We start from the raw sequence: 16,898 nt of genomic DNA, 5'->3' as shown, positions 1-16,898 counted from the left end.
TACAGGATAGCAGAAACTCACATTTGGTCCTGGAAGGAAGATTGAGTTCAGGTCTGTTTTATTTCAAGATCATAGAATTGGAGTTAAAAGGAATTTAAAGAGAGAAGCTGAGGTACAGAGTATCAGAGCAGAGCCAGGAGTTCTTGGATGTCCTGACTCCAAACAGAAGCTTAATAACAATAGAGGGTACGATGTATGACAGTCACTGTGTTTTGCTTTTGTTAACTTATGTAATTCCTACGGTAGCTCTGGAAGGAAGGTAGTTCTTATCTTTTTTTCACTGACTGAGGCTCAGAGAAGAAAATGACTTTCCCACGGCCACATAAGTAGTTACTGAGGAGTTAGTATTTAGGTATAGCTCTGAATCTGAAACTTGTGCTCTTAATCACTTTGCCTCCTAGCCTCTCTTATTTTTTTTTTAAATGTTTTATTTATTTCTAGGAGAGAGAGAGAGAGAGAGACAGCATGAGCAGGGGAGGGTCAGAGAGAGAGGGGGTCACAGACTGAAACAGGCTCCAGGCTCTGAGCCAGCAGTCAGCACAGAGCCCGACACGGGGCTCGAACCCATGAACCGCGAGATCATGACCTAAGCGAAAGTCGGACACCCAACCGACTAAGCCACCCAGGCGCCCCTCCTAGCCTCTCTTAAAATGCTGCTTCTACCACTGTGGGCCCAAAGGCATTCAGTTTCTGATGAAGCTGAACTAGGGTCATTATCCCAGGAAATTCATTTGATGCAATAGAGGCAAGATGCATCCTTGGGGTGTTTCACTAGCTAGGGGCTATCTATGCCTAGAACATTAGTCCTTCTGGAAGTTGTCATGTCATAGAAAACAGCTGTGTTGATACCAGAGTTCTCCAGTCTTATAGTTATTCCAGTTGCTGAGCTCTTCTCAGAGAACTTTTCCCCCAAATGAGCTGCACTAGCAGCAGGGAGGTGCTGGGGTTTGTGCTGTGTGTGAGTTGTCTATCTGCCAGAGCTCCCAGAAAGGTTCGTACTACCTTGGCCTCTCTCCAAGGTAGAGGGTGCTCATATCAGAGAAGCAGTGGGCCTGCTCTGCTCTGCTCAAACTCAGCTGGGGTATAGGGTTCCAAGGTGGGCACCTCATTTCGGGATTCAGATGAGGAAAGGGCTGGAAGCAAGGCAGAGGTGTTGAGAGCCTATAGAACCATGGCTGAGGAGAGTATTAGGCAGGATGCTTTTGTTTGCAGGTGTTTGAAACCCAAATCAACCTGCAAATAAGCCAAAAAAGGAATATACTGGTTCTTTTAGCCAAGGGGCTCAGGCCCCATCATCACTGTTCTGCTTTCCCTGGTATGTGGGATGCTTCCATATGACCAGGGCAGGTGACCACCTGCAAACCCAAGTTCACTTTTTTCCAGCTTAGTATCCCTGTGGGTGGCCAGTTGCAAACCTAGACTCCCTGTGGAGTGAGGGAGGGGTTCCCTAAGGGGAAAGCTTGCTGGGAAGAACCAAGAAACAGCAGCAGTTAGCACAGCTGAAGTACAGAGTCGTGGAAAGAGTTCTGGGTAATTCAGGAGACATAGGGACAGTCTACAAAGCTCTGAAAAGTTACCATGTGTCTTCTGTGGCTGTAAGGGAAAATTAAGACAAATTAACTATACTTCAGTTTAAAAAAAGAGAGAGAAATGGATAGGAGCTATAAGGAGAGGGGTTTCTAAACGGGCCTGCTCAGGTTGTGGTGAAACACTACCCCTCCATCTCTAGGGTACAAGTGAAGCTAGATGAACACTGCGAGGCAAGAGGGATGCATGGTTGTATCAGGAAAATGCTAAGGCCCATTGGCTCTTGAGACTGAGACATACTAGACAAAATGAGGTGATGCTGAGCTCAGCTGGGGTCTCTGAGACGAGGGCCTCTGTGGACAGAGTTGAATGGGCCCTGTAGCCCAGCCTGGGTGTAGGGATAGCAATGAGCACAACCCCACTGTGACCAGCTGCTTGTGAGAGGTCCTTGCAGGGAGAGGAAGGAGGTGAGGCTCTCTGAGGAAAAAGAGCCTCCCTATCCCCACATAGTTGGCCTATGCTCCCCCATGGCCCTGTTCCAAAGGCCAGAGACTTAAGGATCCAAAGCTCCTGCCATCACCAGTCGGCTGATGCTCAGTTTTCAAAATCAGTATTTGCTTCCCCACATGTTGTGGAGCTTTTTGTCCATAAAGTGAGCATTTCTGCTGTGGTACCAAGTGATCAAACAAAGGCGTACTCTAGTCTTTTAGAAGACGGTCTATATTAATGCTCTTTTTGGAAGATGTTTACTCCTCTGGCATTTTACTTGGTAGTGCCAGGGTGGAAAGGACTCCACCTTGATTAAGCATCTGTTCCTGCCTGGCAGTGTTTGGGCACATGTTATTCATTATCTAGCCTAATCCTCTAAGCAGCCTTGAGCAATAGGAATTATTATCCCCACCCACCTTACTAACCAAGAACCCAAATATCAAGAGAAATCACTTCCTCAGTAATATGTGTGGAATTTAAACCCAGTGTCTAATTTTACACCTGCCTTCTTTCTTCTGGGTACTAGGTACTTCGCCTACTCTAAAGTTGTATTCACTGAATTTTATTTCTAGCATCATAATTCTGTCCTTCAGAACCCTATACTTCAGCTAGGTCTGAAGAAGCAGGTGTGGTGGTCACTGTTGTTGACAGATTAGATTGCTTTTATGCAGCTGTGAGGCACATCTGGGAAGAGGGGGTGGAAGGGAGGGTATCTGCTGCTGGTCAGGTGGTGCCTTTGTAGGTAGAGTGGGTTGCAGTCAACCCCACAGAGACTGTTGTCCCCGATTGAGGGATGTGTCATCAGTGGCTCCGGGTGGTTGGCCTCCAGACTCTTCCTTAATGAGCCTGAGATTAGGGCTTCTCTGTTCAGGGTCTGTTTCCAAAGTTAGCTTCTAGAGCAAAAGTTCTAGAGCAAAGTTTCTTAAGTTGTGGTCTGGGATACCACCTACTTCAGGATCACCTGGGAGCTGGATTTTTTTTTAAGTATAGATCTTGGGGGTTCTGTTGAGTTAAAACCTCTGGAAATGGTGCCCAGAATTCTGCATTTTTTTTTTTAATGTTTTATTTATTTCTAGGAGAGAGAGAGAGACAGTGTGAGCAGGGGAGGATCAGAGAGAGAGAGGGAGTCACAGACTGAAACAGGCTCCAGGCTCTGAGCTGGTAGTCAGCACAGAGCCCGACACGGGGCTCGAACCCACGAACCGCAAGATCATGACCTAAGCGAAAGTCGGACGCTTAACCGACTAAGCCACCCAGGCGCCCCGAGAATTCTGCATTTTTAAAACCAAGCTCTTGCATGATTCTTGTACACAAAGAAGTTTGAGGTCTGTTGTTCTGGAGCAGAGATTATTAACCCTGGCCATGAACTAGAATAACCAGGGGAGTTTTAAATCAATATCAATGCTTTGATCCTACCCCTTAGAGATTCTGATCTAATCAGTAATACTCAGGTATCATTCTTTAAAAACAAATAAACTCTCTAGGTGTTTCTAATGTATGGCCGGGGTTGAGAAACATTATTTCAAAGCAGTGGTTCTCAATGTGTGATCCCAGACCAACAGCATTAGCAACGCCTGGGAATGTGTTAGAAATGCAAAATCTTGGGTCTCACCCCAGACCTGCTCAGTGAGAACCTCTGAGTGCAGGGCCCAGCAAATCTGTATACAGTTGTCTCTTGAGCAGTGTGGGAGTTAGGGGTGCCCAATCTGTGTGCAATTGCAAATCCTGGTATATCTTGACTCCGCAAAACTTAACTATTAATAGTCTGCTTTACTGATAATATAAAAAATTGATTAACACATATTTTGTATGTTATATGTATTACATACTGTATTCTTATAATCAAGTAAGAGAAAAGAAAATGTTAAGAGAATCATAGAAAAAAAATTTATAGGACTATACTGTTTTTATTGGAAAAAATGCATGTATAAATGGGCCCTCATGGTTTAATCCCATGTATTTCAAGGGTCTTCTGTATTTAAAAAAATTTTTTTTAAATGTTTATTTTTGAGAGAGAGAGAGAATGATCCAGGAAGGGGCAGAGAGAGAGTACACAGAATCCAAAACAGGCTCCAGGCTCTGAGCTGTCAGCACAGAGCCTGATGCAGGGCTTGAACCCATGAACCATGAGATCATGACCTGAGCCGAAGTCGGATGCTTAACCAACTAAGCCACTTAGATGACTTACGGGTCCACTGTATTAACAAGCCCCCTTCCAGGTGATTCTGAAGCATGCTGAAGACAAGAAGGATTTTGCCTTCTGCAGGAGAAACAGGAAGGAAATGGGCACTGACATTGGCTCTCTCAATGAGACTATCCTGCACTAAGACCCTTCAGGCAGAGCTTATTGTCTCCCATTTTATAGCTGAGGGATAAAGTCTGGAAAGGCTCAGCAGCTGGGAAGCAGCACAGCCAGACTGAGACTCGGTCATTTGAACTGCACAATGCACGTCCTCCTTAAAGTTTCCCCTTACCAGTTCCCCAAATTCTGTCTCTTTCAAGTGTCCTTTGATGTCTCACCTGTTACGTTTTGTTATATTTGCCTTTTTGTTTGAAACAGATAAAAAATAATGAACCTTTGATCAACGTGCTTTACAAAGTGCTGAAGAAGTCAGCACGGGGCTGTCGGCCCAGGAGAAGCGTAAGATGATCTGATCTGTGTCTCCAAGCGGGGCCATTCCATTGCTTTTGGCTCAGTGCCGACTTCATCACTTGCTTAACCAGGGGCTCTCCTGACCGCCCCCAGGCTTCCTGCAAGTCATTTCGGTTTATTTTTTTCTCGTATTGAAGCTCCCTTCGGTATTTTGGCTGGTGCACCAGGCTGATCCTCTCACATGCGGTGTTTTGTGAATCCATCTTTTGTGCTGCAGCGGGGGTGGGAGGGGCTTGCCTGGCTTGCCACCAGCTTGTGTTGTGTTCCCATTCTCTCTCTGCCTCCATGGTGAGGACTGACCTAGACAGAGGCCAGTGTGGTCTGTGGAGTCAAGCATGAGTTCCTTGGGAAGGAGTAGCAGTTCCTGGTCACCTTGGAGGAGCTAGCATATCCTGAGATTCCACCATGACTTGTGATTAGGGTGGCTCCTCTTCAGGGCAGGGTGTTGATATTTGAAAACAGTGTAGAGCTGGACTAGAACAAAACAGGCTGCCCCCTCCCCCAGGTCTCCCCATTGACTGATGCAGGAGTGCCTGAAATATGGCCAGCTTTGGTAGCATTCTAAGGGAGGCTGCAGGTTGTGAAGCAGGTGCTATGTCCAGTCATCCTGAGCCCTGAGACCAGGTGTGTTGGGATGTGGTAGAAGGGAAGTAAAATGCCTGAGTGGCCTTCAGTTCTTTCTGGTGCGCAGACTCTTTCAAATGGATGAGTTCCCACTGAATTTCACTTTTTCTGGTGACAGAAACGAGACACATAATTGATATTTTAAATGGATTTAAACACTGCTATCACAAAACACAGTTTTAAAAGTAAAATTAGATGTAATCTACTACTTGGGGGTATTTCATAGTAGCCTTGACTCTCTAGAACAAAGTTAAATTCAGAAGTTTAAAAGGCCTTTGAGCTGTGTAAACACATTCATGAAGCCCATGCTCTAAAGCCTATAGGAGTGGGAGCCAACTCACAGGATTTTGATGCAGTCACAGGTTCACTAAGCAAACATGCCCCAAATATCCTCAATGTGGTGGGCCCTGACTGGACTTTGAGGATACAGAGAAAATACGTCATAGTCCCCACAATCCCCTCTCATCAGGTTACTATCTTCTGAGGGGAGACTGAGCATATCATCTGATATATAAGGTCCATACTGGTGGGAGATACCAGGTATGAGAGGATCTCCCCTGAGCAGCACCAGATCCAGTTGGAGGTGAGTTAGTTAGGGAAAAGCAGCAAGTGTCACCTCTGTTGAGTTTCCAGTCCTAACCAACTCAGTCATTTCAATTCCTAACTCACAGCACCTTAACCACAGCCATTAAAAGGGAACAAGAGAGAGTTACTTCTTAGAAAAGAGGGAGTAACCTAATATCCTGAGAGAGAAAAATGTTATGTGTCCATCTAAAATGGAAATGAAAGCACAGAAATTTAGAAGCATTTAATCAGGAGGCAAATAGTCCTAACACACTTAACTTCTAAGAAATTCTGTATTACTGATTTTTATAATGACTGATTCATTCCCCAAAAGGATGAATTTATATTCAGTTCTGTGAAGGCAGCGTAGGACTTACTTTTAGAAACCTTTCCATCAAAAAGTTTAAAAGGTTCAGCTTTCTCAAAATGCCCTTTTTTCTTTTTTTTTTTTTTTTTTTTTGGGTGTAGAATACATCATTCCTTTTCTGATGGTGCTGGATAAATGAGGCATTGCTCAATTAGATTCTCTGCCTTGCCATTTCAGTATCAAAAAGATATCATCTGTTAAAAGCTTCAGTGAAATCAGGGGAAGAGTTTTGCTAGGAGGAAAAATCCCCACAGCATATCTCAATTTGAAAATGATTTCTTCCTAGGAAGTAAGCCAAGGGTCAGCCCTTTGGAGAGCAGACAAACTCATTGTCCTGTGCTTTAATGAAGGACCATGACACAGAGTGACCTCCTTACCTCTACCTGCGGGGTTCCCCTGAGTTTAGCCCAATTCCTGCCTGCGAGGTCCAGCTGTTTGTGGCTCACCAGATTCATTCCACCCCTCCTCCTCCTCCTCCTCCCTCCCCTTATTCTCCCACCTTTCCTGCCCCTCTGTCCTTGCAGGAGCCAGCAGTGTGTTTGTGGATTGTGGCAGTAGTCCATGTGTTCCGTGACTGTGTGTATACATGTACGTACACATAATCTGCCAGTCTGAAGAGCAGAATTTGGCTGGAGTTCTACTTTTTCCAGGATGCTATAGCACTGACCCACATGTGTTTACCTTTGACCTACCTGCAATGCAATAAACATCTTCCCAGTGCCTTCCAGTGTGCCAGGCTTTATGTGCAGGGCTAACTTGACCAAGATAAATAAGATGGCGGTCCCTGCCATCTACTCTGTGACCAAAGAGAGCATAGGAATGGGTGGGGGTGTGTCTGCAGCCAGACTAATTCCTCAGCCCAAGACATAGAGAAGGCATTGTCCCTTGACCTTGACCTTTGCATTTGCCGATGATGAGAAGGAGTGTAGGACAGTGGGGCACATGAGTGGCTTGAGTTTTACAGGGAATGTTTGCCAGTATATTTCTGCTTCTTATTCACATTCACAAACTTACTGGACCTCTTAGATGGAGTAGGGAGAAAGTGAGGGCCATCTCTCCAGCAACTGTCTGTCCCCCCACACTGGAACCCTCTGCACAGGATACACATCACCTGTCTCAGCTATGATTGGTTCCACCCTGTTTCCCTGGTCACATCTGCAAAATGGAGTTCAGCAAGATGCTCATCCCTGCATGGGGCATATTTGACCTGGCTCTCCCTGACAATGGCTTGGTCATGGAGAGGTGCATCTGTGGAAGAGGACCCTGACCCCATACAGCTTTTTGAATGAAGGGGATTAGGGGAAGTGAAAACATGGGCTAAAGAGTTGAGTTTAGCTTTGTAGGGGTTAGTGGAATATGGCAGCACGGTGCCCACGTGGGGTCAAGGGAGGGATGGACAATGTTCTGAATGCCCCCTGGCTCATAAGTTTGGGTGATTTTTGTCTACTGCTTTTTGGTTTCCTTTCTTGAGACAACAGGGTAACATGTGACTTACACAAGTATGACCTAGCCTCAGTTATTTAGGGATCAATTGAAAACCCCAGCCAATAATTATCTAGGTTCCTTCATCCCTTGACCAGATTCTCTTCCCAAATGGTGTAGGGTGAGATAGACTAACCTTGCTCATGGGGAAGTAAGCTGCTCAGAGGCTTCCTTAAACTAAAGCTTGACAGTGCCCCAGGGACTAGCTGTTTCCTCCTGGTTCATCTCACTGCCCTGGGTGGGGGCAGGTGGTGTCACAGATTCAATAGCTAAACTCTGTCTTTTAAATCTTCCAGGATTCATACTGGATTCATTTTGGGCAAATTTAAGCTTCCACAGTCCTATACAGTAGTGTAACTTGGACATCTACTTTTTCCTTAGTTTGAGGAATTTACAAATGCTGCTTGGATCACAAAAAGGCTTTGGTTTTTCCCTAAAATGATACAGGCATACAAATGAGGTAGCGCCTGAGTTTTTTGCCCCTTTCATGCCATGAGCCTACCTGCTAAGACTTCCACACTTGTCCATTTGGGGCTAATTCTCCTTCTCCAGATCTAATCCTGAACCTGTGGTTAATCTCCTTTAAATTGTTCACCTCCCAGATGACGGGCCGGGATCTTGTCAAGGATCGAAGTCTGAAGCCGGTGAAGATTGCAGAGAGTGACATCGACGTGAGTGAACAGGGCGACAGGCTGACCCCCCGGCTGTCTGCTGCCCCAGACCCAAGGCGGGCGGGTAGCTTCAGGCTGAGTTTGGAGGGATTGGAAGGCCAAAGGCCTTCTGATCACACTTCAAGGCTGTGCCCTTTTCTCATCATCCCAGGCCTTCTCCAACCTGTTCTTGCTCACAGGTCAAACTGAGCATCTTCTGTGAACAAGACAGAATCCTCCAGGACTTGGAAGACAAGATCCGAGCCCTCAAGGAGAACAAAGTATGCATCAGTTTTGCATAATCTTGGGCCGGGTGGCGCGGGTTTTGTCATCCTGTCTTTCCACAGATACTGATTGGACTTTCATGTCACAGGTATTCATTTATCGAGAAGAGTGTGTTCAGGTTTAAAGGGAGGATTTCTGCCTAAACCTGGAGGAAATCTTTTGGGGAGACTTCAGCCTGGTTTTTCCAAGTGCCACCTATCCCTCCTCCAGCTTAATTTTGCTCTGGCCTACTTCTCCTTGGAGGCCCTGTAAGGTTAGCCTGGGAGAGGAGAGCTCCACTGGCTTGTATATGATGACCCCAGGCTCCTGAACTCCATGGAAGGGAGATGCCTTGGAGAAAGTGCCCACACTTATAATAGGACAGAGGCTGTCACTTTCTAAGGCTCCTTTCTTCCAAGGAGTCTGGGCTATGGAGGAAGCAAGTCTGGATGAGATAGGAGTGACAGGCCAGCAGCTGCCGATGTTTGGTTTCTTGGACCCTTAGTGTGATTGGTTGGTTTTGGTTTTAGGTGTTTTTTTTTTTTTGTTTTTTTTTTTTGCACTTTAATAAGGCATTATATTTGTGATGCTGAAGGTTTATAACATGCCCTAAGAAAACTTAAGAGAACTTTCCATCTACTCTTTGATGTATCCTCAAAGAGGATCCTTTATGTAGTTTATACGCTAAAGAATGGATGACCTTATATCCACTTCATAGATGAGGAAGCTGAGGCAGAGAGCTATTAGGTAGCTTGTTCCAAGAGGCCCCCCAATGGGCAGAGTTTGAGCTAGAATCAGAGGCCCTGACTCAAGCCACAGCTGGGCAGTAGGTCTTTCAGCCTTAGATCCAGCAGGTTTATTTAGTTCCTGGCGTGGTATGGGGAAGCCTTCAGGGACTGTCCTGCTTTCCCCTTGCCCTTTGGCCCTTGCCCAATGTAGGACCAGCTAGAGTCCGTGCTGGAGGTATTGCACAGACAGATGGACCAGTACCGAGACCAGCCCCAGCACTTGGAGAAGATTGCTTACCAGCAGAAGTTGCTGCAGGAAGACCTTGTCCACATCCGGGCGGAGATCTCCAGAGAATCCACTGTGCGTAGAGGGTGTGGAGGATGGCAGACACTCCCCTGCCCCCATTCCTCCACCTCACTCCTCCACTCCACTCCCCTAAGATGGGCTGGGCAGGGGGCTACTTCTCCTATCTCACAAGCTGTAGTTGAGTTGTTGGCCAAGGACAGGAGCCTTGGAGTAGTAGAAGTTCTCCAAGCTGCCTCCTGATAGTAGCTCACCTTGTCTGGGGGTGACGTGTCCGTCTCTGCTGGTACCTCAGAATGCTTTCCTTCAGTGACTCCTGTATGGCTACAGTAAAACACCAAAGGGACCAGATTTCTCAGAGCAGCCTGCACCGCCCTTCCCCTGATCTGTGTACAGTTAATTCCAAGATGTCAGAATTTCTCCTTTTTTATTTGTCCGTCTCATATGTGGTGCAGGCACTTTCTGCCAGGGCTGGGGATGAAAGCATCTCCAATGGTGGGAGAGGGAACAGTGCAGGTAGCCTGGGTCTCTCTCCTGCCAGGCCTGCCTGAGACCTTCTGGGTCCCCCTTTTCCTCTTCCCCTGGCTGGGTCAGCAGTGGTCAAGAGCACAGGTGCTCATGGGGCCATCTGGGGGACAGGGGATAACTAAGAATCAGAAGCATTTCCTTGGCCCACAGGAGATGGAAAATGCCTGGAATGAATACCTGAAGTTAGAGAGTGACGTGGAACAGCTGAAGCAGACCCTGCAAGAACAACACAGAAGAGCCTTTTTTTTCCAGGTGACCCACAGGCTTTTCATCCCTTCTGAGCTCTGATCTCTTCTGAGAACCTTCACCTGTGGGGCTATGAGCCCTACCCAGGGGCTTTTTCCTCTTCCACTGGGACTCAGCCTCCTTGCCCCCCCAGCCAGGCTGTGATGAGAAAGCTCACCTCAGCACCCCCTGCTTCTCTCCTCTCAAACACAAGGTCTTGGGGGTGTTTTTGTAAGTGTTTTGCTACCGATCATTTGGGGGAAATGGCCCTGAGGGGAGAGAAATATCGATCTTGAGAACCTTATAGACACTTGAGAATAATCTGTGTTCCCATGAGTCTTGGCTTCATCTTAGAGCTACTCACTTAGCAGCAGAAAGCCCCACCTTCTTCCTTCCTTCCTTCCTCCCTCTGGTTTCTGAAGATAGATGTTATCAGTCCTTCACCTGAGGGAGGTAGTGTGACTCCAGGTCCATCTAGGTGCCTCTGGTCTCCAGGCAGTCATTTGCATTTCTGGAGCCAGGCTGGGAGATACCCATCGCTGTGGCCACTGCCCCACTCAGGAAAGGCAGCCTTAGAGCCCTACCTTCTCTACCCTTAAAAACCAGGCCACTCTGTTGATGGCTGCCTCTGCCCCCAAAGGTGAAAGAAAAAAGGCTCTGTGTGGTTTTTATTCTTCCAGGCTGGGTCCTCCAGCTGCCCAGTGTTTCCCCACCATGGTGCCCGATCAGGCTTCTGCCCACCCTCAAATTTTTAAAAAGGGAAAATAACATGCATTCGAACCCAACTTCAGATCTACTGTATCTCCCATCAGCACTCTGACATAAATTTATTTGAAATCAGCAAGTGTTGAGACATCTTGTGCCTGAGGCGCCATGCTAGACCAATTTTTGCACTAAGCTTGCTAATCGATGGACTATTTCTAGCCAAGGCTCTTCCTTCAAGTGAATTCATGTATATATTGACTCTGGATATTAGTGAAGGAATACAAGAGGGGAGTCGATTTGTTACCCCAGGAGAAGCCTGTTATCCCTCCACTCACCATTGGGAGCTGATTCCCAGAAACCTGGTCCAAGGCCATGTGGAGAAGACTCTTGCCTGTAGCTCAGGGCTGGCCTCCTAGGTCTCCCAGAAGTTGTCTGTCTCTTGCTGTTGTTGTTTTTTTCCCCCATAATTTCCCTGCATCCAAGCTAACATTTTCCTGTTATTTTTTGGTTCCCCAGCACTTGGCATAGTGGCTTGAAAATACTAGTGACAATACTGTTGACGAAGTCCTTCAAGTAATTATTTCTAGTTACTAGCTCTTTAAAGTGTTCTGTCCCATTATACTTATCTTCTTGGATATTTTTCAAAGATCTACATTAATTTTAGCAGTGATTTGTTTAGCTTTTCATTCCTTGTGTTTCTATAATTATAAAAATAACACATGAATACATCTCTCTGTAAAGGCCAAACAATAAGAAGCAAAAGCAAAACATAAAATAAAAGCTCCTCTTCCCTCCCTTCCCTTTTTGCTCTAGCCCTGTCACCTTCTCTGTATGTAACCATTACCATCAGTGGGTGGTATTGTCTTCCATACCATTTTCTGTACATTTTCAGACATGTGCCTGTACATAATATAATTTATTTGGGAGTGTGAATTGGGTTTACTTAGGAATCATACTTACACATTGTTCGGTAACTTGCTTTTTTGTCATAACTTTATGTTATAGAAATCTTTCCAGGAAAAATACCCCCGAGTTTATGTTGCCTGATACAGTAGCTAGCTATTTAAGTGTAAACATAAAGTAAATGAAATTAACTAAAATTAAAAATATATTCCTCCGTCACACTAGAATCATTTCAAATGCTCAGTAGTGACTCACACGTGGCTAGTGGCTACTATATTGGATGGCACAGACTATAGAAGATTTCCATAACTCAGAAAGCTAAAAGAAAAAGTAAAAGAAATTCTTTTTTTTTTTAATTTTTTAATGTTTTATTTATTTCTAGGGGAGAGAGAGAGAGAGAGACAGCGTGAGCAGGAGAGGGTCAGAGAGAGAAGGAGTCACAGACTCTGAAACAGGCTCCAGGCTCTGAGCTGACAGTCAGCACAGAGCCCGACGCGGGGCTCGAACCCACGAACCGCGAGCTCATGACCTAAGCAAAAGTCGGACGCTTAACCGACTAAGCCACCCAGGCGCCCCATAAAAGAAATTAGTTCTTAACTGCTACATAGTTTTCATAATCTAGGTATTCCATACTTTAGCCATTCTTTTTTGATGGACATGTAAGTTGTTTGCAGTGTTTTGCTTTTATTTTATTTTATTTTTTTATTTTTTATTTTTTTTTACAAATAGTTTATTGTCAAATTAGTTTCCACATAAGTATTTTGCTTTTATTAATGGTACCACAATAAGTATCTTCATAACTGCCTTTTCAAGATCATTTATAAGCATTTATCTAAGATAGGCTTTTAGGAGTGGCCTTGTTCAATTGAAATGAGTATACATCTTACATGTTGATGGAGGCTGCCTCTAAAAGGCTGCACTCATTTGCCCTCCCACCCACAGTGAATGAGGGTGCTGAACCCTGTTAACCCACAGCTTCTCCAGCACTTAATGTTAATAGTCTTCTTAGTTTTTGCGTCTTTTGGTTGAAAAAAGGTCATCTTGTTTTAATTTGCATGAATTTAATCACTAGTGGGTTAAACATCTTTTTATGTGATCATTGGCCATTCGTGTTTCTACCATGCCTTATTTCATGGTGATTTAACACACAGCAGTCCCAGAATCCCTTTCTCTGCTCCAAAAGACAGACTCCCTGGAGAACTTAACTACATAAGTTACGAGAAGCTAGGCTACATTGAAGCCTAGCCCCTGCAGCTTGATTTCTACCTAGGCTGGAGGCATTGCTCATGCTTTCCTTGAGTGCCACAGTGACCTCGGAGGCTTACAAAGCCCTTCTTTGAACAGGCTTTGTGCTCACTTCTTTGGTGTAATTCTAGACAAGACAAGCTTTTAGAGTCCTGATATTAGACTCCAGAGTCATTAACCCTGGAGATATGCTTGTAGCCCCATATGCAAATTCTCAACAGTGGAACTTGGAAACCTGCCTCCCTTTAGCCAGGTTTGGCTGTGAAAAAATTCATAGGTTTTTCAGTGAAGATGAGTGGATGAATTTATAAAGATCCTCATGACCACCACCTGTGCAGGGAAGCCAGAGGATAAAGAACATCCAGATATGTTATCACACTGTGTGAAAACTGTATGATAGTGAGGTTACCTGTATGTGTTCTTACTTCTGGACAATAAACTCAAGCCTTTGCTGAATGCAGTACATAGGAGTCTTCCTGCCCATCATGGTGTGAGGATACAGGAATGAAAACCACCCCATGCTCTGCAAAAGCTTCCTTGACTTCGTCCTTAAGTTCTGAAATTCCATCATCCTTGGAGAACCTCAGAGATTCTCTGGCTTTTGCTTGTCATTGCTCTTCTTTTACATGCGAGGGTGACAGAAAGGCAAAATGGGGGCAGGATTGTAAACTGACAGGTATGTATGCCAGGGAGACTGCCAGAGGAGAGGGGAGAAGGTTGATTTTAATCTGACACACTCCCTTTAACCTGTTCCCAGCATTCTGCTTGGGGACCTCCACTCTAGAGATAATCCTGTTAGCTTACACACACACTCTGGGCTCAATAACATGTCTGTTTTAGGGCACTTGTTCTTTGGTGTGGAGGTGAGCATCAAGCCCGTTCCTTGTTTATCAGCCCTGAGGATGTGCATTGGTGTTGGAAGGGTGGAGAGAGTATGAGAATGTGAGCTCCCTTGTGAGAGAGGCTCCAGACATCTGTTGTCACAGCTGTTGGACAGCATTTGGTCAATAAATTTTATGTGATTGGTCCTTTTTTCACTCAATATACATGTACTGAGAACCTGCTGGGTCCCAATCCCTGTGGGGATTTACCAAGGAGCATATAGTCTACTTGCAGAATCAGGCAAGTTCTTAAGTATCACACATGCAAGAATTCTTCCACTTGAGGGTGACTGGTACCTTGAGAGGAGATGTGGTGTGAAGTCTTTAAGTCCATGGGGAATGATCAAGACTAACTTCTCCCATGATAGTTTAAAAATTAAAAGAATACTGGGGTGCCTGGGTGACTCAGTCGGTAAGTGTCCAACTTTTGGTTTCAGCTCAGGTCATGATCTCAGTTTGTGAGACTGAGACCAACATTGAGCTCTGTGCTGACAGCACAAAGCCTGCTTGGTATTCTCTCTCTCCCTCTCTCTCTGCCCCTCCCCTGTCTCCTCCTCTTTCTCTCCCTCTCAAAAATAAACAAACATTTAAAAAAATTAAAATAATACTTTCATGTTTAAGAAACTCTATTAAAAGTTGCCCACAGGTTAATATCCAGAATATATAAAGGACCTACACAACCCAACACCAAAAAAAGGAGGGGTGCAGAAGACCCTGATAGACATTTTTTGAAAGAAGCTATACAGATGACCGGCAGACACATGAAAAAGTGCTCAGCATCACTAAACATCAGGGAAATGAAAATCAAAACCACAATGAGATATCAGTTTATACTTGTCAAAATGGCTAAAATAAAAAAGATAAGAAATGTTGGTGAGGATGTGGAAAAAAAGGAACCCTTGTGTTCTGTTGGTGGGAGTGTAAATTGGTATAGCCACTATAGAAAACAGCATGGAAGTTTTCTAAAAAATTAGAAATGCTGTATGATCCAATAACTCTTCTATTGGGTTTTTACCTGAAAAAAACAAACACTAATTTGAAAAGATATACACACCCTTATATTTATTGTAGCATTATTTACAATAGCCAGGATATGGAAGCAACCTAAATGTCCATCTGTAGACAAATGGATAAAGAATATGCTGTACAGACACACAATGGAATATTACACATCTATAAAAAAGAGCTCATGCCTTTTTAGCAACATGGATTTCATTTATGCTAAATGAAATAAGTCAGACTGAGATAAATACCATATGATTTCACTCGTGGAATTTCACAAAAGAATAAGCAAAACAGATGCAGGGCTGTAATACAGAGAGCAAATTGATGGTTGCCAGAAGGGAGGGAGTTGAGGGGGGTACACAAAACATGTAAAGGGGAGCAGGGGGAGGTTTTGGCTTCCAGTTGTGGAATGACTAAGTATGGGAATAAAAGGCACAGCATAGGGAACATAGTCGATGATATTGTGGTAGCATTGTATCGTTGTATCTTTTTCTTCTTTTTTTCTTTTTTTTAAAGAAGCAAGTTCACCAAAGGAATATTTCATTTCCTTGTTTTGGTCAATGGCTACATTTGAATTTTTTTATGTTTTATTTTTGCGAGAGAGAGCGAGCGAGCATGAGTAGGGAAGGGTCAGAGAGTGACAGAGATACAGAATCCGAAGACAGGCTCCAGGCTCTGAGCTAGCTGTCAGCACAGAGCCCCACATAGGGAACAAACCCACGAACTGTGAGATCATGACCGGAGCTGAAGTCGGACGCTTAACCAATTGAGCCACCCAGGTGCCCCTGTATCATTATATCTTGACAGATGGTAGCTATACTTGTGGTGAACATAGTGTAACATACAGAGTAGTTGTATCACTATGTTGTACACCTGAAACTAATGTAACATTGTTTGTCAACTATACTCCTTAGAATGCCCACAGTCCTTTAATCCTGATAAAGTCTGCTCACCTCTTTTTAGGATCTCTCCCCATCTGATTTCTATTGTACCTTGTCAGAGTGTGCATATGGTCGGTAGCCTGGCTCTTTTCCCATTGTACTTTTTTAAAACTAATGGTTCTATCTTACCATAAAATTCAACCTTTTAAAGTATACAATTCAGTGGTTTTTAGAATATTCAGAATTGTGCAACGTCACCACAATAAATTTTCATAACATATTCATCATCCTCCAAAAGAAACCCTCCATCCATGAAGAGTCACTCCCCATCCACACCCCCACCTCATCTACTTTGTCTGTAGATTTACCTGTTCTGAATATTTTGTGTAAATGAAATAATACATGGCCTTCTGTATCTAGCTTCTTTCACTTGGCATAAATGTTTTCAGGGTTCATCCATGTTATAGCATGTACTAATACTTCATTTCTTTTTATTACCAGATAGTCACTGCCCATTGTACTCTTAAATAAACCCCAAATCCCAGGATTCAGTGCTGTCTTTTAAAAGATGTTCTTGATGGGGCACCAGGTTTGCTCAGTTGGTAGGGCATGCGACTATTGATCTTGGGATCCATGGGTTCAAGCCTCACATTGGGTGTAGAGACTACTTAAAAAATAAATAAAATAGTTTTTAAAAAGATGCTCTTTTTTATTTTTTATTTATTTATTTCTAGGAGAGAGAGAGAGACAGCGTGAGCAGGGGAGGGTCAGAGAGAGAGGGAGATACAGACTCTGAAATAGGCTCCAGGCTCTGAGCTGGCAGTCAGCACAGAGCCCGATGTGGGACTCGAGCCCACGAACCGCGAGATCATG

At 44.5% G+C, this 16,898-nt stretch overlaps 1 protein-coding gene across 12 annotated transcripts in view; it reads left to right on the top strand.

Moving 5' to 3' along the window:
- PLEKHA7 (pleckstrin homology domain containing A7) overlaps nucleotides 1–16,898 on the top strand; it is a 224,223-nt gene that overhangs the window by 188,586 nt on the left and 18,739 nt on the right. For 10 of the 12 annotated variants that reach the window (XM_039236764.1, XM_039236775.1, XM_039236763.1 and 7 more), the window contains 5 exons: nucleotides 4,577–4,657; nucleotides 8,309–8,377; nucleotides 8,557–8,637; nucleotides 9,560–9,709; nucleotides 10,331–10,432. In XM_039236764.1, the coding sequence (XP_039092695.1) occupies nucleotides 4,577–4,657; nucleotides 8,309–8,377; nucleotides 8,557–8,637; nucleotides 9,560–9,709; nucleotides 10,331–10,432 (483 nt within the window). The remainder of the gene's footprint in view (nucleotides 1–4,576; nucleotides 4,658–8,308; nucleotides 8,378–8,556; nucleotides 8,638–9,559; nucleotides 9,710–10,330; nucleotides 10,433–16,898) is intronic. The other 2 variants (XM_039236770.1, XM_039236767.1) reach the window with 1 other exon arrangement.

The sequence above is a fragment of the Hyaena hyaena genome, unplaced genomic scaffold (assembly GCF_003009895.1).
Source record: "Hyaena hyaena isolate Hyena2069 unplaced genomic scaffold, ASM300989v1 scaffold_116, whole genome shotgun sequence".
In the NCBI taxonomy this organism is placed as follows: Eukaryota; Metazoa; Chordata; class Mammalia; order Carnivora; family Hyaenidae; genus Hyaena; species Hyaena hyaena.
The sequence above is the reverse complement of the archived record's forward strand: the minus strand, read 5'-3'. Positions and strand labels throughout refer to the sequence as shown.